We start from the raw sequence: 23,509 nt of genomic DNA, 5'->3' as shown, positions 1-23,509 counted from the left end.
TTTGAGTTTGCTGAGGTTTTTGTGGTTTGTTTTTTTTTTTTTTGTGTTTTTTTTTTCCTTGCTTTTCCCCCCACTATACTGTCTAAAAGGTGGGATGAGCTCTATGTAAATTACAACATCAGAAAAGTGAATATACAGAAGGGTGAAAGTTCAGACGGAAGTAGTCCAGCAGTCCCTTCCCTCACAGCCCCCAAGTAGAAAATAAACACACAGAAAGCACACCAGCAAGCCATCTTTGCTGCTTCATCTTGCAGCTAGTCCCAGCCTTAGGGAAGCACAAAGTCACCTTTCCCAGTTGTTTCATTATCTTCTGCATTACAAACCCAAGGTACTATATAGATGCCAGTACCCTCACTCCTATTGCTTCAAAAGGTTATTCAAGGTCATATTTTGCCACATCAAAACCTGGACAAAGTTGAATTTTAGGACCTTCCCATGTCTCCTCCCCCTTCAGGCCCATTATGGACACTATTCTCTCTGTCATTTCTTGACTCAAAATACATTCACTTGAAAAAACCCAGACGTTCAATCTCTCCCAGTTCCAAAATTTCCAATGCAGATATGAGTGAGATTAGCCATGAAGTCTGTATCTTGCTCCCTTTACATTCCCCTTAAACTGAAGCAAGGAAAATGTTGACCAGACCTGTAAGAACTGTTGCAGTCAACTAGTGGAAAAAAGACTCGCCCTATCTTTCCTCAGAGTGCCTCAGACATGGACACACAAATACTCCCCAGCAAGAAAACAAAGCAGCACAGAGCTTGAAATGCACTTCAGGGTCAAGGAACAAGCAATGGTATCTGGTACTGCAGACAGGGGAACATATGAAACCCACCTGTGTGCCTGTGCAAAGTTAGCACCCAGCCCTTAGCAGGAAAGGGAAAAAGCTTGGAGTACAAAGCAGTACTTCACAGCCAAGTGATGGCTTCAAGCAAAAATCATTTCAAGTACATGCACTGCCTGCTCCAGCTCCACTCATAAATGCTGGGGGCAGCACCCATTTCCCTGAACACATACACTGTGAGGGGAGTTGAAGGAGCCAAGAACATAGCATTAAAATACACACTTACCAGACAGAGACCAACAACAAGCCTCAGCTGCTCTAGGGGATAGAAAACAAGTGCATTAAGAGGGACACCGTAAGCTGTTCCCAACTATGCTGCAACAAACAGGCCATTTGTTGAGAGACAAATAGTGAGAGACCATTTACTTCCTTCTCCCCATCTAATCTGCACCAGTGCTCTTCCTCAGCAAAACCTATGAAGATGGAGGTGTGCCAGCTTTCAGTACAAAGGACCATATACAATCCTGTGAGTAGAATGGAAAGCTTACGGGGAGTTCAGTAAGTAAAAGACTTTCCACTAGCTTTGCACCTGGGACACGCTCAGAGCTCACTAGAGCCTAGATTTAAAATGCTCAGCCTCTAAAACTATGGGGTTTGAATGAGTGGGGTGAAGAGACAGAACTGCAGTGAAAGCAACAACAGAAAATGTAGAAAATTGCTGAAGAGAAGTCCATGACCCCATGCTCACCAACAGGGAAGGGCTGGTTGGAAATGTGACGCTCCAGGGCAGCCTTGGTTGCAGTGATCATGAGATGGTCAAGTTCAAAATCCTCAGGACAGTGAGAAGAATGTGCAGCAAGCTCACTGCCCTGGACTTCAAGACAGCAGACTTTGGCCTCTTCAGGAACCTGCTTAGGAAGGTACCATGGGATATAGCCCTAGAGGGCAGGGGGACCCAAGACTGTTGGTTGATATTCAAGGATCACCTGCTACAAGCTCAGGAGTGTTGTGCCCGAACTAGAAGGAAGTGCAGTAGGAGGGCCAGGAGACCTCCATGGATGGATACAGAGCTGCTGAGGAAAATTCAAATGAAAAAAGAGGCTCATAAAAGGTGGAAGCAAGGACAGGTGGCCTGGGAAAAATACAGGGATGTTGTCCAGGAAGCTAGGACCAGGTTAGGAAAGCTAAGGCCTAGTTAGAATTAAACTTGGCTAGGGATGTGAAAGGTAACAGGAAGGGATTCTATAGTTCCACTGCAAAGATTAGGGACAACCTGGGCCACCTCCGGAAGATATCAGAACTGGCTACCCTGGATTTGGAGAAGGCTGAGGTTCTTAATGACTTCTTTGCCTCAGTCTTGACTGGGAAATGCTTTGACCACACTACCCAAGTCTTGGAAGGCAGATGCAGGGACTGTGAGAATGAAGACCTTGGGCTCACTGTAGGAGAGGATCTGGTTCGAGACCATCTTAAGAACCTGAATGTGCACAAGTCCATGTGACCTAATGAAATCCATCCTCAGGTCCTGAAGGAGCTGGCGAATGAAGTTGCTAAACCACTGTCCATCATGTTTGAAAAATCATGGCAGTCAGGTGAAGTTCCTGACGACTGGAAAAAGTGTAATATAACCCCGTTTTCAAGAAGGGGAAAATGGATGACAAAAGGAACTACAGACCAATCAGTCTCATTTCTGTGCCTGGCAAAATCTTGGATCAGATTCTCCTGGAAGGCATGCTAAGGCACATGAAAAACAATAAGGTGGTTGGTAACAGCCAGCATGGCTTCACTAAGGGGAAATCCTGCCTGACCAATTTGGTGGCCTTCTATGATGGGGCTACAGAACTGATGGACAGGGGTAGAGCAGTTGATATCATCTACCTGGACTTGTGCAAAGCGTTTGACACTGTCCCACATGACATCCTTGTCTCTAAATTGGAGAGACATCAATTTGATAGGTGGAACACTTAGTGGATAAAGAACTGGCTGGATGGCCATATGCAAAGAGTTGTGGTCAGTGGCTCAATGTCCAGCTGGAGACCAGTAACGAGTGGTGTCCCTCAGGGTTTGGTCTTGTTCAACATCTCTGTCGGTGACATGGACAGTGGGATTGAGTGTGCCCTCAGCAAGTTTGCCAATGACACCAAGATGTGTGGTTCAGTTGACACACTGGAGGGAAGGAATGCCATCCAGAGGGACCTCGACACACTTGTGAGGTGGGCTGATGACAGTCTTATGAAGTTTAACCATGCCAAGTGCAAGGTCCTACGCCTGGGTCAGAGCAATCCCAGGCACAGCTACAGGTCAGGCAGAGAAGAGATTCAGAGCTGCCCTTAGGAGAAGGACTTGGGGTGTTGGTCGATGAGAAAATGAACATGAGCTGGCAGTGTGTGCTCACAGCCCAGAAAGCCAACCATATCCTAGGCTGCATCAAAAGGAGAGCGACCATCAGGTCGAAGGAGGTGATCCTGCCCCTCTACTCTGCTTTCATGAGACCTCACTTGTAGTATTGTGTGCAGTTCTGGTGTTCTCAACATAAAAAGGACATGGAACTATTAGAACTAGTTCAGAGGAGGGCCACAAGGGTGATCAGGGGACTGGAGCACCTCCCATATGAAGACAGGCTGAGAAAGTTGGGGCTGTTTAGCCTGGAGAAGAGAAGGCTGTGTTGAGACCCCATAGCAGCCTTCCAGTATGTGAAGGGGGCCTATAGGGATGCTGGGGAGGGACTCTTCATTAGGGACTGTAGTGATAGGACAAGGGGTAACAGGTTCAAACTTAAACAGGGGAAGTTTGGATATAAGGAAGAAGTTCTTGACTGTAAGGGTAGTGAGGTACTGGAATGGGTTGCTCAGGGAAGTTGTGAATGCTCCATCTCTGGCAGTGTTCAAGGTCAGGTTGGACAGAGCCTTGGGTGACATGGTTTAGTGTGAGGTGTCCCTGCCCACAGCAGCGGGGTTGGAACTAGATGATCTTAAGGTCCTTTCCAACCCTAACTATGCTATGATTCTATGATTTGTAGGTGCTGAGCAAGACTGACTGCTTCATGATGCTTCTAGCTGAAGCACAGTATCTATCTCAACACTGACAGCCAAGGCATGACCCTACCACAGCCCAGAATTATTTTTAAGGAAGTCATACATTATTCTTCTAGATTTTATAACCCTGTGGTGATGCCAGTTCCAGTAGAACAATAAAGCTCTTTGCTAATCCAAAGGCCCAAACCTATTTAATCAGTAAGGCAGCAAAAACTGCTCTCCCAAGAAAAGCTGAACTTGCTCTACTACACAGACCAGCACTTAAGTCAGTGGCAGTCAGACCTATGTGATATTATTTAATGCAGTTAAAACCAAACTGAACAACTTTTAGTGGCCTCCTGCTCCCAATTCAAGGGCAGAAGAAGTCTTACATTTTCCAAGTACACTGTGTACCACACTTGCAGTGGTTTTGGCAAGGACTGGAGCCTAGCATTACCACTTCTGCAGAGGCAAAAAGCTGTGTCTAAGCTTGCCATCAGAGCACTGAATGTTCACTATCTGAAAAGCCCTAGAACAGAAATAAAGCACGTGTCATTTCTTTTGAGCAAGCACTGGGTTGGAAGGTGAAGTACTGAGACAAGGAGGCACAAAATGAAATAGAAACCTTTGTAAATAAGTAAAATCAGTTCTAAGTAACATTAAGTTTGATGGTTTTGTAACAGTAGCAATGGAAAATACCTGAGGTACATGTTTCACAGAAGAAAAAAAACAAAATAGAGTGTAGCTAGAGAACATAATGAGAATCCTTGTATAAGATAAACCATTGTAGTTGGCATAGTTTCAGGTCCTTATGACCTTAGTACAAAAATAAGTGTAAGAAAAACAGGATAGAAAAACAGGACGTGTAGATAAAGAGTAGCAGAAACTAGCAGATGTCCAGGATGGGCTGCAGGTAAGCTAACTGATAAGTAGAAGGACAAGATGATTATGTCTGTAATGTTACTGAACCAATTAAGCTGGTGTAAGCATTATCTACAGCACATGCTTCAAAGACTGCTAGAAGTGATGAAGATTGTTGGAAGAAGTAAACGACCCCCAAAGAGCACCACCACATTTTTGTATGCATGCGGGAAAACTTTCTAGAAGAATGATGTGATACATAAGTAGCCTCATGAATATGCATGCATGTATATAATGAATATGCATGCTTAGTGACTATATAAGGATGGTTTGTTTAGCAATTCGGAGAGACACACTAGGAGGACCTATCCCCCGTTTCTCTTGGCACCGCAATGAAGAATACCTGCTTGTCAACTTAAACTTTGTTGGCAAGTTCCTGGAGATTTCTCCAAATCAGTACCTTCAGCTTGCCAGCACACTCGGGGACGAAGATCCAAGATACATCCTCCTCTCTTCCTCCCTGAAGAGGGCTCAACATCTGAACAGTTTTGTCACACCATGCTTTATGTCCTACACATCAACTCCATGAGAACTCACAGAGCTGTACTACCTCGATAACAGTTCACCCTAGGAAGCAGAACTGAACTCGGCTTTCTGCAAGCTTGGAAGAGTAGTGGACCTCACATCTTTGGATCCAAATACTCCAACAACTGGCTTCCATTCGAAATACAGTTTAGTAACTTTCAGTCTGAACCTGAATTAGCACATTTCTCTGAAAGGGGAACAAGGAGCAAACTACAAAGATCAATTAAGTAACAAAATGGGAAAAGGTCTCTTTAAACCGCATCGTCTTTATTTCAGTCCCAATATTACAGATACAACACAAATATCCCAGTCAGAAGTAACTCAAACAGAATCCAGGGGGTCTACAATGGGTTCTGGAAATTAAATTGCAGAGAAGGTCTGGAATAACTGGGAAGGGCAACTTTGCAGCATAGTCTCTGATGAGTCTCCCAGCAGGAACAGAGCCCTTGCTCAAAGACTGATCTACAAAACTGAATGTCTTTTCTACCCATAAATCGCTACTAATGGGTTAAAAAGGCTTTGAAACCATCTTTGGTAAAAAAACAGCTTCTCCTTGGATCTCTGCATCTCTCATATATCACAACACTTTTTGGGAATGCTTGTCTGAATCTGCATGGCTGTAGCTATTGATGTAAAGAAAGAAAATTCAGGTGTAAGGTCTTAATTTCCAAGTACAGCACCAAAGCAATTTTATCAGCTCTCACCAACACCTCTTTTCCTGCACTGTTCTAGGTCTGCAAATGAACTCCCAATGCCTATCTTGCTCTCGATATGTATCACATAACTAAGAGGTGGGTGTATACAATAATGCACTGAATAGGCCATAAGCAGTCCCCAGCCCCATCAGACATAGGGGATACAAGAATAAAGAGGCAAAGCAGCCTGGTGTTCCCTAAGTCCCCAATCTGAGCCCCAGATGAAAGTGCCTGAAGGAATCCAGCTAGTAATGAAGGACAACACACCTTGCCCACCCCAGGGGAAAGAGACAGCAGAAAGAAGGGGTAGCTGTTCATCTGCTGCAGACAAGAAAGTTTCCCTGATAGAAATTCCAGACTTCTCTTCCAACCAGGCTGTGTTTCTTTGCAGGGGGCAGAGATGAGGAAGGGGAGAAGGGAATGTTGCTTCTGGCTATGAATGCATGTGTGAAGGAATGCACAGTAGCCTCCACAAGCTGCCAGCCTCATCAGCAGAGGAAAGGAGATTAGTTTTAACAGATATGCTTCAAAGTCAGCCATCACTTCAGGAAAATTCCTCCTCATCAGCAGGTCTCATCTGTTCCCCATGCCCATGGTGCAGTTTGGGAGATTGCCAAGGATCACAACCTTCTTCCCAGAGTTCTTTTGATTGGGTGGGGTGAGAATAAGAATGGAGCCTCACTGCCAAGACTGAGGGGGGAAGTTGTTGACTTCTGCTAGATCTTGTATCGCTGAGCCCTTGTGATTATATGTCAACTTGATCCGCATACGTAGTTGTTGCTACAAGAGAAAAGGAAAAAAACCCCACAAAACAAACAAAACAAAACAAAACAAAAACAAATTCAGGTCTTCATTAAAGGTCAATGAATCCCCCTACATCCAGCTTCCCTCCCTTACCCCATGAATACAAAACATGTACCTTTCCTCACCACAAGAGCTTGCTGGAAGGATGTGCAGGATAAGCTATGACACTGCAGATTAATGCTTAATCAGACAGGATGTTGACTGGTCACTGTAGTTCTCAGATAGGTACAAACTCTCATAAAAGCTATAGCACAGCTCCTACCCACATCTGTCTCTGCACTGGCCCTGTTCTCACAAGCACTGAAGTCCTTAAATACAAAAATAGCTGCCTTAAAATCCCATTTAACAATGGAAAAAAAGCACAAGGCAGATCCAGACTCTGCTGCTCTGCACTCAGGCTTTCAGGGAGAGGTGTCATTTCCCATATTAGCTGTTCATTCAAAAGAGTGGTCTGGGAACTTCAAGTATTGTTCCGTAGCGCTGTGAAGGAAATAACCTAAGAAAGACTGAAAACAGAGTCTCTAGGAATATTTCCTCCTGCTGTTAAAGATGGAATAGCTCACAAGTTATTTTACACTGTCATTTGGCTGTCATCCAGATACTAGGTGGCCCTTAATAATAGCTAGAGGACAGCATGCTCCAGCTAAGCTCCCTATTCTCCTCACTCAAAAAACCCTGTTTCCTCAAAACCCTAAAAGCAAAAAGTTGGCTATTTCTGCCTCTTTTTCATATTGCCCTGTAGGTATGGGGAAAAGGGAGAGCAGAGGGAGGAAAGGAGGACAATGACTGCTCCAACCAGCCTCAGGATAAAGAAATTATGCCTTATCACTGATAGATCAATATGATCGGTAGCAGTTTTTGCTATATTTAGTGTTGCTTTGGAAAATTGGCCATCAGTTTTGATCCAGCATAATAACAGTCCATGTCCAGGTGAACAGACTTTTTTTTTTTTACAATACTGACAGCTACCTCCTAAGTAGCAAAGCAACACTCCAAAGTTGCCTCCTTTGGAGTATTCCAGGTAAATACACAATCTCATGGAGAGGGCTCTTGTGAAGCTGTACTTTCAGGCAGTATCAACTGAAAAGACAGTAAGAGATGCATATGTGCCTGAAGTGGAAGAGTTAGAAAAGAGTAGGCAAGAGAAGAGGGTAGGAAAATACTATTTTGCACCTCTGTGTTCTGAAGTGTTCTGGTGTTCCAACAAGAAAACACCCCATTATCTGCGGGTACTTCACCTTGTGAGTCCTACCCGAGGTGAATATACTGTGACTTCTGCCACCCTACAGGAAAGCTCATAAACCCTCCAACATTCAGAAAATAACTTTCAAGGTGATCTTTGAAAGGTGCTCTACAGCACCACAAAGAAATTCTTATCAGTTGCATAAAAGACAAAGAGAATAGTCTTGTGCCTTTTAGGCAGAGGGGAGCACCCTGCACAGAGATAAGGGGAGATGCATGGAAGCCACAAAAGCTATGCACTAAAACCCAGCCATTTCAGTGAAATCTTAGGCTGAGATTTGAGAATTTTTCTGATCTGCGCATCAGCCTAGCAGCAACACTTAACATCTACAAAAGTACATAAATGTTGACCTACGAAAAACTTAAGATGTTTTAAGTTCTTAAAGATATTGAAAATCTTAAGGGTTTTCCACAAAGCAAGAAATAACTGATCACAATTTTATTTTTCTTTCTGATGCTATCTGAACACTTGCAAAGCCTCTTAAGGAGGACATGTGAGCCACCCCTCACACTCCCCTCAAGTCTGTTGTATCCCAGTCTTGAAGCTCATCTATGAAGGCTGTAAAACAAATGGAATTATGATTAAATCACACCTAAAAATTCTTTCCATCTGCTGTTTAAAAATACACTAATCACATTAAAAACAAGTAACACCACTGGAGAAACAGAGAATTTTTTTAAGATTATGGATCAAACATTTCAACTAACACCACTGCAGACAGCAAGAATGAACGTTGTTACAACACATACAAACACCAGGTTGAGCTCCTCTAGAAAGGCCATCTAAAAATTTAACAACCATTCCATTCCAACGCAAAAGACGTTCATGAATTCAGGAAGCTACCAAAGCTGTGAATCTGTTTTAGCAGTATAACCCAATAGAAGGACAAACCTGTGCCCAGCACTTCATGTCTTTTTCATAACTTTTTCCTAAACCTAACAAAGATGACTGCCATTAAAAACACATAATTCACTACCATCACTCCCTACCTCTCAGAGATGCATCCCTAACTGCCACTAAATGCCCAATTACAAGACAATATATTCAATAACTGTTCCTGGAATCACTTACCTTTTGTGGATTCAGGACTTTAATGACCTGTGTGATGGTCCCTGAATTAAATGCAGGGATGACACTGCTACTGGGAGACAGGAGCTGCAGCTGGAATGTCTGAAGAAAGGGCAGAGAAAACAATTTCACGCTTAACCAAGTAAGAACATAAAGTGATTTGTTTGCACTGAATGAAAGCAAGGAAAAATTAAGAGTTCAATTCCCAGCTCTGAATAATCAGTTCTTCCAATTCCCTACCTGTAAATAAAACATTCATTGGTCCACCTGCTTTCTACATAAATAAGATCCAGGTAGCACAAATACTGCGGGGTGAGGGCTTACTGTAGTGTACCAAAATAGCAAAGACGCATTGTTTCCAGTGTCACACACAGAGGAACAAGTGTCCTGGGTTCAGACGTAACAGTTACTTTTCTCTTTCCCCGTAGCTGATGCAGTGCTGTGTTCCAGCTTTAGTCTGAGAACAATGCTGATAACACACCAATGTTTTAGTTGTTGCTAAGTAATGCTTAATCTGATCAAGGACTTTTCATTCTCAGGCTCTGCCAGTGAGGAGGGTCACAGGAAGCCGGAAGGAAACAGAGACAGGACACCTGACCCAAACTAGCCAAAGGGGTATTCCATATCACAGCATGTCATACTCAGCATCTAAACTAAGGAAAGCTACCCAGAAGGCCCAGATCACTGCTCAGGTTGGGCTGGGTATCAGTTGGCAGGTGGTGAGCAATTATATTGTGCATCACTTGTGTTTATTGGGGATTTTTCCCCCCTTCCCTTTTTAATTTTATATTCTCTCCCCTTGTTATTTCCCTTATCATTATTATTACTGGTGGTAGCAGTAGTGACTTTGTGTTATACCTTAGCTACTGGACTGTTCTTATCTCAGCCCGTGGGATTTACATTCTTTTGATTCTCCTCCCCACTGGGGGGGTGGGGAGTGAGCAGCTGTGTGGTCAACCAAGAGGGTCAACCATGACAAACAGTCAAAACTGCTCAGCACATTTGCAGCTTCGCAGGAGGCCCATTCTTTCCTCAATTCCCTCCTATGGCAGGTATGAAACCAACCCCAATTAGAGCATTACCAATTCCTAGAGGTGAATCTCCCAGAAGTGAATCTATTTTCCCAAACTTGAAGAAAGGTCTAATCACACCCTGCTTAAATGGTCTGCTCTACTATGAACTAGTCAATATCTGTCTCCCATATTTTGTGCTGCAGGTAAGTGCAAGGGGAGATGATTCACTGCTTAAAGGAGGACCATCACTGATCATGTGGGGACTCATTTAAACTTGAAGCTAAGGGCTTCAGAGGATTTTCTTTTTCCAAGTATTTAGAACTGCAAAGAGCATGGTATATTTCTTATAAACTAAGAATAAAGGGAAAGATTAGTGCCTTCACTTTTATTTTGACTTAACATTTTTCTGCATGTGGTTTAACAACTTTCCTAGGAAGTGGTGATTTTAAAACAAGATTTTGTCCAAGCAGAAGTAGACCAATCTGATAGGAATCAGTGTTCTACTGATAACGTTTACTTTCAGACTAGAGATGACCAAACTGAGCACTAGGAGAACCTATTAACAGCTTTTATCCTTGTTTACCTTGCCAATTTCTGTCTACAGGAAAGCACCAATCAGGAAGTATTTGCAGCTGGCCCTCAAACTATCCCTGTAGTTGCTCTAAGTGGCTCTACCTTTGGTACTGCAGCTTGGAAAACAAAATCTGTCATATCCAGCTCTGTGCTGTTGGAGGCCTGTATTGTGATTACAGTGACACTAGGGTTGGTGTTTGACCTCTCAAAGGTGAAGTCAATCTTCATCCCGTTCTTGTTGTATGCAGTAATTGAGGGGATTCCTGTAGAAAACAAACCAGCATGGAATCCATGAATCTCCAGAATCTGGAGATAATTCCCAACATCATAGAGTGCATTTACTTTACCCCAGACATGAACTCTTCTGAAAATAAAACACACCCCCTCCTCCTGGCTCCAGTGTCTGTGCCACACTTCCAAATCCCCCCCTTTTTTTACTACCCCTTGTTTACTCTTTTAGTTGGCTGCTGTGTCACCTTAGGCTAAGGATTTACATGTCCCTAACCTGCAGCAATATCACTGAAGAGAGGCTGTGCTGGAAGTCCATCAAGCAGGAACGGAGGATGTGTTATCTGGGGCACAGGGGCAGATACTGGAGAACCTACAAGAAACATTGAAGGATTATTACTTAGCTGTAATGAAGAGTAATTACTCCTTCTCCAAAGACTGCTGCATATCATATTCTTTTACATGAAGCTCTACAAATCATCTGTGCTGACATCCTCCCCTTTTCTGCTTTCATTAATAAGGACTGGCTCCTCTTGAGCTAGGAAGCATTCAGATGGAATTCATTCCTCACATCTCCCAACCCTCCCTGGAAAGGCTCACAGCATTCCCAGGCTGGAGTGTGAAAATGCTCGTCTCACCAGCTAATCACGCAGAGTCAACCTGTGACTTCATTCCCCAACTCCCACTTGTATGCTATTATGGACCTTGGTAAAAATAAGCATGAAGTCTAGGATTTTGTAGAATGTGAACAAGCCAGCTCATCCCACCCCAGGACTGAGAACACACTTTTAAGAGATGCAGCCTGCTCACCTGTCAGGTTGAGGTCCCCCAGGAGGTCAAGGAGCTCCCCACCAGTAGAATCTGGCTTGCTTGTAGGTGCAGTGGGGATTACAGGTGTTATATCACTTCCCCCCAACAAGTCCAATAAATCATTTACCTAATAAGAGAGTAGATGTAATAGTTACATATTCAGCTTCCTGTTGCTTTCCCTTACAAACGTAATGGATTCTACTTGCTCTTGGATTGAAGACCAACAGTGCTGCTGGCCAGTCAGAGAGGTTCTTAGTTTGTCTATGGTCCCATGCCCCATAAGAGATCTAGTTTTCATACTCTTGGGGCCACGGAGATAGTGAAGGACTAAGTTTGTGCACACCAAGACAGGTTGGCAGATATACGGCTTTACCTCACCCTGCTCTTGCCCTTCCCAGAGTGATCTCTCTCCCACACACCTCTTCTTGACACTAGAGCCATCAGAGTAGAGATGATGCAGCCATCACCAGGCCAGAACAAGCAAAGAGATAGAGAAGAAGGAGGGAGACCATCTCAAGCTTACTGTTGGCAGTGGTTAGTAGAGTGGTCTGATAGGCAGTGGAAACTAATCTGAAGTCATTTTCCATTACCTGGCTAAGAGGCTGCAATCCAGAGAGTGGAGATTTGGTTTCCAGTACTGCTGACTCTGTCTCTCCGTTGGACTGTACAATCTCAGTAGGGCCATTTATGGTGACTTTCTCCATTACTGGCATTCTCTCAAGCAGGGCTGGCCTGAAAGAAGCTGACATAGTTACTCTGTGCCATCTTCCTGAATCCCAAACCAAATACTCAGACATTCAGGAGGCAAAATACACAGGGCAACCTGCTTTTTCCTTTTAGCATGGAAGCTGCAAAACTCTGTGACAGCTTGAGGTGGTCAGAAGCAACTGTGGCATTCTGTGCCAGTGCAAATACATTAGTTGACAACTGAAAAACAAACCAATCCTCTTGCCTCGCATTTTCTCCCAGTACCTGACACACTTTCTATTGTGGTGCTAGGATAACAAACCTAAGAGAAAGATTAAATAATTGAGCAAAAGTGGACTAACTGAAGACGTGGGACACAACTGCTCTGTTCTGTATGCAGCTCAGTCAGTCAGCTCTTTTGATTTGTCTTTGCAGAAGGGTTAACCACTTAGAACACACAAGAAAGTTGGACAAGCAAATCACCATGCTCTCAAGTGGACAAATTAAGTTTCCAAAGACATTAAGTTCACCCCTTGAGAGTACCCTCCTGTCATGGGTTTAGCTCTAACAGTTATTTTTCTCCTTCTTAGTAGCTGGTGCAGTGCTGCATTTTGACTTTAATCGGAGAACAACACTTATAACACACTGATGTTTTTAGTTGTTGCTAAGTAATGCTTAATCTGATCAAGGACTTTTCATTCTTAGGCTCTGCCAGTGAGGAGGGGCAGGAGAAGCCAGAAGGAAGCAGAGAAAGGACACTTTAGCCAAACTAGCCAAAGGGGTATTCCATACCTCAGCACATCATGCCCAGTATATAAACTAAGAAAAGTTACCCAGAAGGCCCAGATCACTGCTCAGATCAGGCTGGGTATTGGTCAGCAGGTGGTGAGCAATTGCACTGTGCATTACTTCTGTCCATTGTTTTCTTTTTCTTTCTCCCCTTTAGTTTTATGTTCTCTCCCCTTGTTTTTTTCTTCTTATTATTATTAGTGGCAGTAGTAGTAGTTTTGTATAATACCCTAATTATTGGACTGTTGCTCTCAACCAGTGAGATTTACAATCTTTCGATTCTATCAGTGTTCAAGGCCAGGTTGGACGAGGCCTTGGGTGATAGGGTTTAGAGCGAGGTGTCCCTGCCCATGGCAGGGGGGTTGGAACTTGATGATCTTAAGGTCCTTTCCAACCCTAACCATTCTATGATTCTATGATTCTATAATTCTATTCTCCATCCCTCTGGGAGCAGGGGGAGAGGAGGGAAAAAGGGGGTGAGTGATTGAGTGGCTGTGTGATGCTGAGTTACCAGCTGGGCTTAAACCACAACAGTCCTTTTCGGTAGCCTATATGGGGCACTAAGGGTTGAGATAACGACAGATCTGACCAGAGTGTGTCTAATCATATTTGTGATGAGCATTCATTGTTTCAGATTAATAGTCACTCATCACAGTGTTGATTTATTAGCTCTCGGAGCTGTGGTACTTGGTATCAGGGTTTCAGCATGTCACACCTTGCTTACAGCCAATATTTGCTGGTTTAGTGTTTCTCTGCTTTGGGGCCCGGGCTAAAGTTCTCTTTTCACTGTACTCCAGGGCAGTGACTTGTAACAGAATAGAATCGTTGATCATGAAACTGCTCTGGTATGCATTCTCAGCATGGTCATCACTTCTATACTTCGTGAAGAATGTAATGGGAATTTTTAGCAATTACACATCTTTCCACACCCCACCCCCCCGAGGGTCAACCTATGAAGGAGACATTCCTTCACACCCTCCGCTCTCCCACCAGGCTATTTACAGCAGCATTTGAGAATTCTAAAGGTTTTGAATATCATTTTAAAGCCCTTGAAACCTGCCTGCTTCTTTTGCTAGGAATCAGCATGTTGCTGCATATACTACATGAGCTTTACCCATGGTCATGCCACCCTGAGAACGCCCAATAGCGTTTGATCTGAGAAGCTAAGCAGGGTCAGGATCGGGTCTTCTCTAAGGTTAAATAACGATCTAAGAGGACCACCAAGAGATCTTCCCCGAGGTTGGACAGTCATGAGTGGCAAGCACTTAACCAGTTGGCCTCTCCAGTGTTTTGGAACTTAACACTCTTGAACAAAATGTGGAACCCCCAAAAATTAGCAGAACACTTTGTTTAAGCATGCTGTCGTCCTGGCAATAGCAAAGAGGGACAAGTCACTGCAACGTGTTGGGGATTCCCCTACACCTACAGAACTGTGTTCTGCAAGGAGCAGGAAAAAGAAGTCTCTGGATCTGATGGCAAAGCAACAGACACAGCAGCTACTCAAACCCTGACAGACACTGACCCCACTCTAACCCAGATACTGCAGCTAAACCAAAGGACCAACCTGTGCCAATACCAGTTGCCCCTATAAACAAGGGGAAAAGTAAACAAGAGCCACAAAGAGCAACTCGGGTAGTGAAGGGAGATGAAGACCCAGTGTGCATACCAGAGGGGGTGACATCTGAATGAGAGGAATTAGTCCAGAAATCAGAAGAAATAACTTCTCGATCCCTGTCCTTGACTGAGCTGCAGAATATATGCAAACATTTCAGCCATCTTGCAAATGAGCACATCATCACATGGATGCTCCAATGCTGGGAAAACAGGGCCAACATTCACAAACTAGAAGGTAGGGAAGCTAAGCAGCTGGGATCACTTGCTAGGGAAGATGAACTGATGAAGCGAGTGCAAAACAGAAACGAAGCCTCAACCCCTGGAGGCAGCTCTCAAGAGCTGTGAAGAAAAGGTTTCCATACAAGGACGATGTTCTGTGTTGCCCAGGCAAGTAGACCACAAATGAAAACGGCCTCCAGTCCCTGAGGGAATCAGTCATTCTAGAGATGATCTACCATAGGCCAGAAACAAGGAATGCATCCGTAGATCCAGACAAAGTTGGATGTACACAACCCAATAGGTGGAAATTTACAGAGCGCACCATCAGCATGTGCCAACTCATTGGCAAGAATGAGCCAGAGGGAGGCAGCAGCACCAGAAGTGGATGAAGCGAGTCATCAGCTCTGAGAGAGTTTGAAGACAAACCCACCCCTTCCATCGTTTCAGCTGTGGAAAAACTGTCCCAGGAGTTCAAACAATTGAGAGATGATCTATCCAGGGCCCCACATGCACAGACCCACATATCAGCTATTAACAGAAGGCACCCTATTGCCTGAAATGGAAGATATCAGTCAGCTGATTGGAGCTAGCCCAGCTAGAGCCGCAGCCGGCATGCTTCAGTGACCGCGAGTCTCAACAGAGATTAGGAAAATCAGAGGGGATAGCGAAGAGGCATCGCGATTCCCGACATCTCCCGATCCCCGAAGCCCCAACAGCCCTTGCGAGAGAGCGGCTAACGTGGCAGGGAGCGTTCCCACGGGGACAGCGACCACCCCCCTGCCCCTTGCCTTGAAAGAGCCTCTGAGAGGGCAGCGACACCAGGCGCAGGGAGGAACAAGCAGGTCGTGTTGCTGACCCTGTTGCTGGTGTCCCAGACTGCTGACCAATATGGTCGCCTCCAGAAAGAGAGCTTGCAGTAAGAAGACTGTAGCAACTAAGACAGAGACCCCGTCCCAAACCGTGGCTGTTCAGGTCTCTGGATGCAGGGAGTGCAAGAGCCTGCTGCTGCGGGGGGAGGGAGGACAGCATTCCACCTGCGTGAGGTGTGAGCAGGTGGAAGATCTGCTTAGCTTGGTGGCAAAACTTAAGGAGGAGGTTGAGATGCTGAGGACCATAAGGGAGTGTGAAAGGGAGATCGACTGGTGGAGTAACTCCCTGGCATGCCAGTTGGAACGGTTCCACGGAGATACCCCCTAAAAGGGGATGGACCCCCTGCCCTCTTAGACAGAGGGGGATGGCCTGAGACAGCCCCTGCCCTGTAGCTGTCGCGCAGAGGTAGGGGACCAAAAAGACGACGAGGGTTGGAAGCGAGTTCCAGTTTGGCGTCATGGGCAACCTTCCTGCCCTGCTTCCCCAGGTGTCCCTCCATAATAGGTTTGAGGCCCTGGATCTTGAAGGAGAGGTAGGTGAGGATGTGGTGCAAGGACCGCCTACAAGGCCACACAGGAAAAGGCATTCAACTTCGCACCTCAAGACTGCCTCTGATAAGAAAGAAAGAAGGGTCATTGTAGTAGGCCATTCCCTTCTGAGAGGACCAGAGGGCCCGATATGCAGAGTTGACCTTCATCATAGGGAAGTGTGTAGTCTGCCTGGAGCCCGGATCAGGGATATCACCAGGGCGCTCCCCAACCGGGTGCACCCGACAGACTACTACCCGCTGCTGGTCTTCCAGACAGGTGAGGGGGAAGCTGCTTCCTGCAGTCTGAGGGGGATGAAGAAAGACTACAGGGCCTTGGGGCGAATGGTGAAAGAGTCTGGGGCTCAAGTGATCTTCTCTTCACTCCTTCCATCTTACATTGATGATGTGGGACTGAATGGGAAAATTCAGTCCATAAACGACTGGCTTTGAGGCTGGTGCTGCAGGCAGGGCTTTAAATTCTTTGATAACAGCTGGTTTTATAGGGCACCAGTCTGGACAATGGCATGTGGGAAAGGTTTATCTCACAGAGGCAAAAGGATACTGGGGCACGAATTAGCAGGGCTCATTTGAAGTTTTAAAATAGATTCAAAGGGGGATGGGGTTGTAGCTTGGCTTGCCCCAGTGTGGCAGCACTCCAGAATTGATGAAGACTGGGAGGCCTCCTATAATCCTAGGGTGAAATCGGTGTGCTCAGCTCGCTCCCTGAAATGTCTGTACACCAGTGCGCGCAGCATGGGAAATAAGCAGGAGGAGTTTGAAACCTGTGTTAAGTCAGGAGATTATGATCTAGTGGCAATTACAGAGACGTGGTGGGACAGCTCACATGACTGGAATATAGTCATGGAGGGCTATGTCCTTTTCAGGAAAGACAGGCCAGCCAGGCGGGGTGGTGGGGTTGCTCTTTATGTGCGAGAGCAGCTACAATGCGTTGAGTTCTGTCCAGGGACAGATGACGAGTGAGTTGAGAGTCTGTGGGTGAGAATTAAGGGGCAGGCTGGCAGGGGCAATACTGTTGTGGGTGTCTGTTACAGGCCACCGGATCAGGGTGAGGAAGTTGATGAGGCCTTCTACAGGCAGCTGAGAGTGGCCTCACAGTCACAGGCTGTGGTGGTCGTGGGGGATTTTAACTTCCCTGATGTTTGCTGGAAGGACTACTCATCAACCCAGCCACAGTCCAGGAGGTTCCTCCAGTGTATGGATGATAACTTCCTCATGCAAATGGTGGATGAGCCAACCAGGAGAGGAGTGCTGCTGGATCTCATCCTCACTAACAGGGAGGGTCTGGTCAAAGCAGTGAAGGTTGAGGGCTGCCTTGGTTGCAGCGACCACGAGATGTTGGAATTCAGGATCTTGTGTGGTAGGGTCAGTAGAATAGCAAGTAGAATTGGAACCCTGGACTTTAGCAGGGCAAACTTTGGTCTTTTCAAGAAATTGCTAGGGGAAATCCCATGGGCAAGGTTGCTTGAAGGTAAAGGGGCCCAAGATAGCTGGTAGTCATTCAAGGACTGCTTTTTCCGAGCTCAAGATCAGAACATCCCGACACGTAGAAAGTCAAGGAAGAGGGCCAGGAGACCTGCGTGGCTAAATAAGGAATTGCTGAGTATGCTCAAGTGGAAGAGGAGAGTTTACAGGTCATGGAGGGAGGGGCTGGCCACTTGAGAGGAATATAAGGCTGCTGCTAGAGGATGTAGGAAGGCAGCTAGGATGACTAAGGCCTCCTTGGAATTAAAGCTGACGAGAGGGGTCAAGGACAGCAGAAAGAGCTTTTTCAAATACATGGCAGGTAAAACTAACACCAGAGGCAATGTCGACCCACTGATGAACGGGATAGGTGCCCTGGTGACAGAAGATGCAGAGATGGCAGTTACTGAATGCCTTCTTTGTCTCTTTCTACTCTGCTGGAGGCAGTCCTGAAGAGCCCTGTACCTCTGAGACCTCAGATGAAGTCAGGTCAATGGAGCGGTCTGCCTTAGTCGATGAGGAATGGATTAGAGACCAGTTGAGCAATCTGGACATCCATAAATCCATGGGTCCAGATGGGATACACCCGCGGGTGTTGGAACTGGCAGAGGTCATTGCTAGACCACTCTCCATCATCTTTACCAAGTCTTGGGAAACGGGAGAGGTGCCTGAGGACTAGAGGAAAGCAAATGTCACTCCAGTCTTCAAAAGGCAAGGAAGACCCGGGTAACTATAGACCAGTCAGCCTCACCTCCATCCCTGGGAAAGTGATAGAACACCTTATCCTTGGTGCCATCTTAAGGCATATCAAGGATAAGAGGGTTATGAGGGGCAGTCAACATGGCTTCACCAAGGGGAAGTCATGCTTGACCAATCTCGTAGCCTTTTATGAGGAAATAACACGGTGGATGGATGATGGCAGAGCGGTGGATGTGGTCTACCTTGACTTCAGCAAAGCGTTTGACACAGTCTCCCACAGCATCCTCGCAGCTAAATTGAGGAAGTGTGGTCTGGATGATCGGGTAGTGAGGTGGACTGTGAACTGGCTGAAGGAGAGAAGCCAGAGAGTTGTAGTCTATGGGGCGGAGTCTAGTTGGAGGCCTGTATCTAGTGGAGTGCCTCAAGGGTCGGTACTGGGACCAGTATTATTTAATATATTCATCAACGATTTAGATGAGGGAATTGAGTGTACTATCAGCAAGTTTGCTGATGACACTAAGCTGGGAGGAGTGGCTGACACGCCAGAAGGCTGTGCTGCCATCCAGAGAGACCTGGACAGGCTGGAGAGTTGGGCAGGGAATAACTTGATGAAATATAACAAGGGAAAGTGTAGAGTCCTGCATCTGGGCAGGAACAACCCCAGGTTCCAGTATAGGTTGGGGAACGACCTGTTAGAGAGCAGTGTAGGGGAGAGGGACCTGGGGGTCCTAGTGGACGACAGGGTGACCATGAGCCGACACTGTGCCCTTGTGGCCAAGAAGGCCAATGGCATCCTGGGGTGTATTAGAAGGGGGGTGGTTAGTAGGTCGAGAGAGGTCCTCCTTCCCCTCTACTCGGCCCTGGTGAGACCTCATCTGGAATATTGTGTCCAGTTCTGGGCCCCTCAGTTTAAGAAGGACAGGGACCTGCTGGAGAGAGTCCAGCGCAGGGCAACTAAGATGATTAAGGGAGTGGAGCATCTCCCTTATGAGGAAAGACTGAGGGAGCTGGGTCTCTATAGTTTGGAGAAGAGGAGATTGAGGGGTGACCTTATTAGTGTATATAAATATATAAAGGGGGAGTGTCACGAGGATGGAGCCAGGCTCTTCTCAGTGGCAAACAATGAAAGGACAAGGGGAAATGGGTACAAATTGGAACACAAGAGGTTCCACTTAAACCTGAGAAGAAACTTCTTCTCAGTGAGGGTGACGGAACACTGGAACAGGCTGCCCAGGGAGGTTGTGGAATCTCCTTCTTTGGAGACATTCAAAACCCGCCTGGACACGTTCCTGTGTAACCTTATCTAGGTGTTCCTGCTCCGGCAGGGGGATTGGACTAGATGATCTTTTGAGGTCCCTTCCAATCTCTAACATACTGTGAAAGGGTTAATGCAAAAGTGCGGTTCCCGGCAGGTATTTATGGTTGCTGCTGAAGCAGACAGGCAGCTGTAGCTGTTTATAGTGTTTATAGCTGCTGCCAAGCAGGCCGGTGTTTGTAGCCGTGCAAAGCAGGGTGAGCGACCTCGAAAAAAAAAAAAAAAAAGGGGGCAATGATGCGGCAAACTCCTCTTTTAACCTGTCTACTTCTCAAGAACTGATAACCTGGAGGAGGGGGTATATTTGTGTCCTCCTGCCTACAGGTCCATGGCGACTGCCTGCAAAGTTTGTCAAGCCTTGCCATGAGCTGGACAGACGAATGGAGGAACCTGATGCTTCAGCTACAGGAGCTGGCCGTAAATGCCCCAAGCAGACTGAGAGAGAGAAAGAGAAAAACTAATGATTGCAAAACATCATTTGGGGGACACTGAGAAGTAACAACATGAATATGTGTGCTTGTAAAGTAGCTACTATTATAGGTTATGATTTTGTGTATAAAACCACCTGTATTTACCAGCCAGTTGCTAATAAGAAACTACACCTTGTATTGTACAGATTTGTCACTTATAAAAGAGATGTTAGAGTATAGAAATTTGCAGTAGCTGCTAGAAAATGCTAAGGCAAGTTATTCTAATACAATGGTAGTATTATAAAGCAGATAATGAAACAAATTAATATTTTAATACAATGGTAGTGTTATAAAGCAGATAATGAAACAAATTAAGAGGGTGGGAAAATTCCACTGGTAAGAAATTTCTTTGACTAGTCCCTCGGTTCTATCAGCATTTTCAGTATGCTACTGCACCCTGTAATAGTTACTCTGCTAATGTAAATCTGTGTGTGCCTTGCCATAATAACGATTTGTTATTGGATGAAGCAGGTGAAACTCCCCATTGACAAAAAAGAGCAAGGACTGAGGCTGATAAAATACCTGCTACCACAATCAAGGGCAAGACCGGGTTGGCCTTTGTGTTTGCCATCAAGAAGAACCTTTAGCTCCGCTGCTGGCTGCAACCCAGCAGGCATGGAGCTGTGGGGCACATGCCATGCCAGACCTTGATGTGAAGGATGGCCTCCCCATCTGCCATACAGCAGAAAAAAGGGGAGCCCAGCAGCCTGTAGCTGGCATATGTTGGAAATATGATCTAGCCCAAATCCCCTGCTCAAGTAGGGTCATCCAAAAGATAAATAAAACAAAAAGGGGGAGATGTGGAGACAGTGTTCTCACAGGAGAAGGGATAATTGGTACATAAATCCTGAAAGATACAGCAAGGCCGTGAGAGGCCCCAGGAAGCCTAAACAAGCAAGATAAGAAGAAGCTGGAATTAACCAAGTTAATGAGAACTGTGGACTGTTGGCAGTTTTCTAGGTCAAGTTCTCACACCTGTGCTTAACCAATTATATGTTAGTCACTAAGCATCTTCAAGACATGTATCCGATCATAATATGACAAATCATTTTAAGTGCATGCAAGAAATAGTGTATAAGGGCTTAAGGCTTTGTAATAAATGGCTTTTGCCTGATCATACTGATCTCTGACTGGGTCCATATATTTTCTGAGGCAAAGATGTAAGTAGAGAACTTCATGATTGCTATTAGAGTAGCCCTGCCTCCACCCAGGTGGAGGGACAATCGGGTTTACTGGACTGTGTGGATCAGTTGGTCTGGCACATCAGTCCCACAGAAGTATAAGGCTCTTGTAGATACTGGTGCACAGGCCACAGTTTGATTTTACTTGGAGTGGCATCCAGTACACTTGGAATCAACAGCCCCAGGGGTGGAAACACAGCCCTACCATCTGCCATGGACTGATCCAGACTGCACTGGAACAGGGGCAAACTCCAGAACACCTGCAATACATTGATAACATCATCATGTGAGGCGATACAGTGGAAGATGTTCTTGAGAAATGGAGAAAATAATCCAAATCCTGCTGAAAGCCTGTTTTGCCATCAAGCAGAGAAAGGTCAAGGGACCTGTACAGGAGATTCAATTATGGGGAATAAAACGACAAGACACACATCACTAGATCCCCACAGATGTGATCAACAAGGTAACAGCAATGTCTCAACCAACTAATAAGAAAGAAACACAAGCTTTCTTAGGTATTGTGGGGCTCTGGAGAATGCACATCTCGAATTACAGTTTGATTGTAAGCCCTCTCTGTCAGGTGACCTGGAAGAAGAATGATTTTAAGTGGGGCCCTGAGCAACAACAAGCCTTTGAACAAATTAAATGAGAGACAGTTCATGCAGTAGCCCTTGGACCAGTCCTGACAGGGACAGATGTGAAAAATCTGCTCTACACCACAGCCAGGGAGAATGGTCCTACCTGGAGCCTCTGGCAATAAGCTCCAGGGGAGACTCCAGGTCGACCCCTCGGCTTTTGAAGTCAGGGATACAGAGGAACTGAGGCCAGCTATACTATCACTGAAAAAGAAATACTGACACACTATGAAGGGGTTCAAGCTGCTTCAGAAGTGATTGGCACTGAAGGCACAGCTCCGCCTGGCACCCCAGCTGCCCACGCTGGGCTGGAAATTCAAAGGCAGGATCTTCTCTACACGCCATGCAACTGATGCTATATGGAATAAGTGGGCTGCTCTAATTACACAAGGAGCTAGAACAGGAAATCCCAATTGTCCAGGAATCCTAGGAGTCATCATGGACAGGCCAGAGGGCAGATTTTGGAATGTTCAGCATTGGAATGATGAAGGAGAGTGTAAATCGACTCAGTTTGCAGAAGTGAAAGCCATCTAGCTGGACTTGGACATTGCTGAACGAGAAAAACAGCTAGTACTTTACACTGACTCATGGATGGTGGCAAATGCCCTGTGAGGGTGGTTGGAGCAATGGAAGCAGAGCAACTGGTAATGCAGAGGTAAACCCACCTTGCTGCTGCACTGTGGCAAGATACTGCTGCCCAGGTACAGAACCTGGTGTGGTGGTAACATACACCAAGTAGATGCTCCTGTACCCAAGAGTCAGGCCACCGAGGAACACCACAACCAACAAGTGGATAAAGCTGCTAAGACTGAAGTGGCTCACATGGATTTAGATTGGCAACATAAGGGTGAATGGATCAAAAGCAGATTAAAGGAGATGATCCTGCCCCTCTACTCTGCTCTCGTGAGACCACACCTGAGTACTGTGTACAGTTCCGGTGTCCTCATCATAAAAAGGACATGGAACTGTTGGAACAAGTCCAGAAGAGGGCCACAAGGGTGATCAGAGGACTGGAGCACCTCCCATATGAAGACAGGCTGAGAAAGTTGGGACTGTTCAGCCTCAAGAAGAGAAGGCTGTGTTGAGACCTCATAGCAGCCTTCCAGTATCTGATGGGGGCCTATAAGGATTCTGGGGAGGGACTCTTCATTAGGGACTGTAGTGACAGGATAAGGGGTAACGGGTTCAAACTTAAACAGGGGAAGTTCAGATTGGATATAAGGAAGAAGTTCTTGACTGTAAGGGTGGTGAGGTACTGGAATGGGTTGCCCAGGGAAGTTGTGAATGCTCCATCCCTAGCAGTGTTCAAGGCCAGGTTGGACAGAGCCTTGGGTGACATGGTT

The 23,509-nt window shown here is 45.8% G+C and overlaps 1 protein-coding gene across 5 annotated transcripts in view; it reads right to left on the bottom strand.

The window, feature by feature from the left end:
- Positions 1–5,488: 5,488 nt before the first annotated feature.
- Positions 5,489–23,509, bottom strand: part of LOC133209782 (AP-1 complex subunit gamma-1-like) — a 70,453-nt gene continuing 52,432 nt past the window's right edge. For all 5 annotated transcript variants that reach the window (XM_061348587.1, XM_061348586.1, XM_061348589.1 and 2 more), the window contains 6 exons: positions 12,267–12,408; positions 11,677–11,803; positions 11,144–11,239; positions 10,741–10,901; positions 9,056–9,154; positions 5,489–6,717 (listed from right to left, as the gene is read on the bottom strand). In XM_061348587.1, the coding sequence (XP_061204571.1) occupies positions 6,616–6,717; positions 9,056–9,154; positions 10,741–10,901; positions 11,144–11,239; positions 11,677–11,803; positions 12,267–12,408 (727 nt within the window). In that variant the 3' untranslated portion in view covers positions 5,489–6,615. The remainder of the gene's footprint in view (positions 6,718–9,055; positions 9,155–10,740; positions 10,902–11,143; positions 11,240–11,676; positions 11,804–12,266; positions 12,409–23,509) is intronic.

The sequence above is a fragment of the Neopsephotus bourkii genome, unplaced genomic scaffold (assembly GCF_033783945.1).
Source record: "Neopsephotus bourkii isolate Nb327-2 ecotype Australia unplaced genomic scaffold, CSIRO-AGI_Nbou_v1 NB_364, whole genome shotgun sequence".
NCBI classification, from domain to species: Eukaryota; Metazoa; Chordata; class Aves; order Psittaciformes; family Psittacidae; genus Neopsephotus; species Neopsephotus bourkii.
Note: the sequence above shows the minus strand (reverse complement) of the source record. Positions and strands in the feature narration are given on the sequence as shown.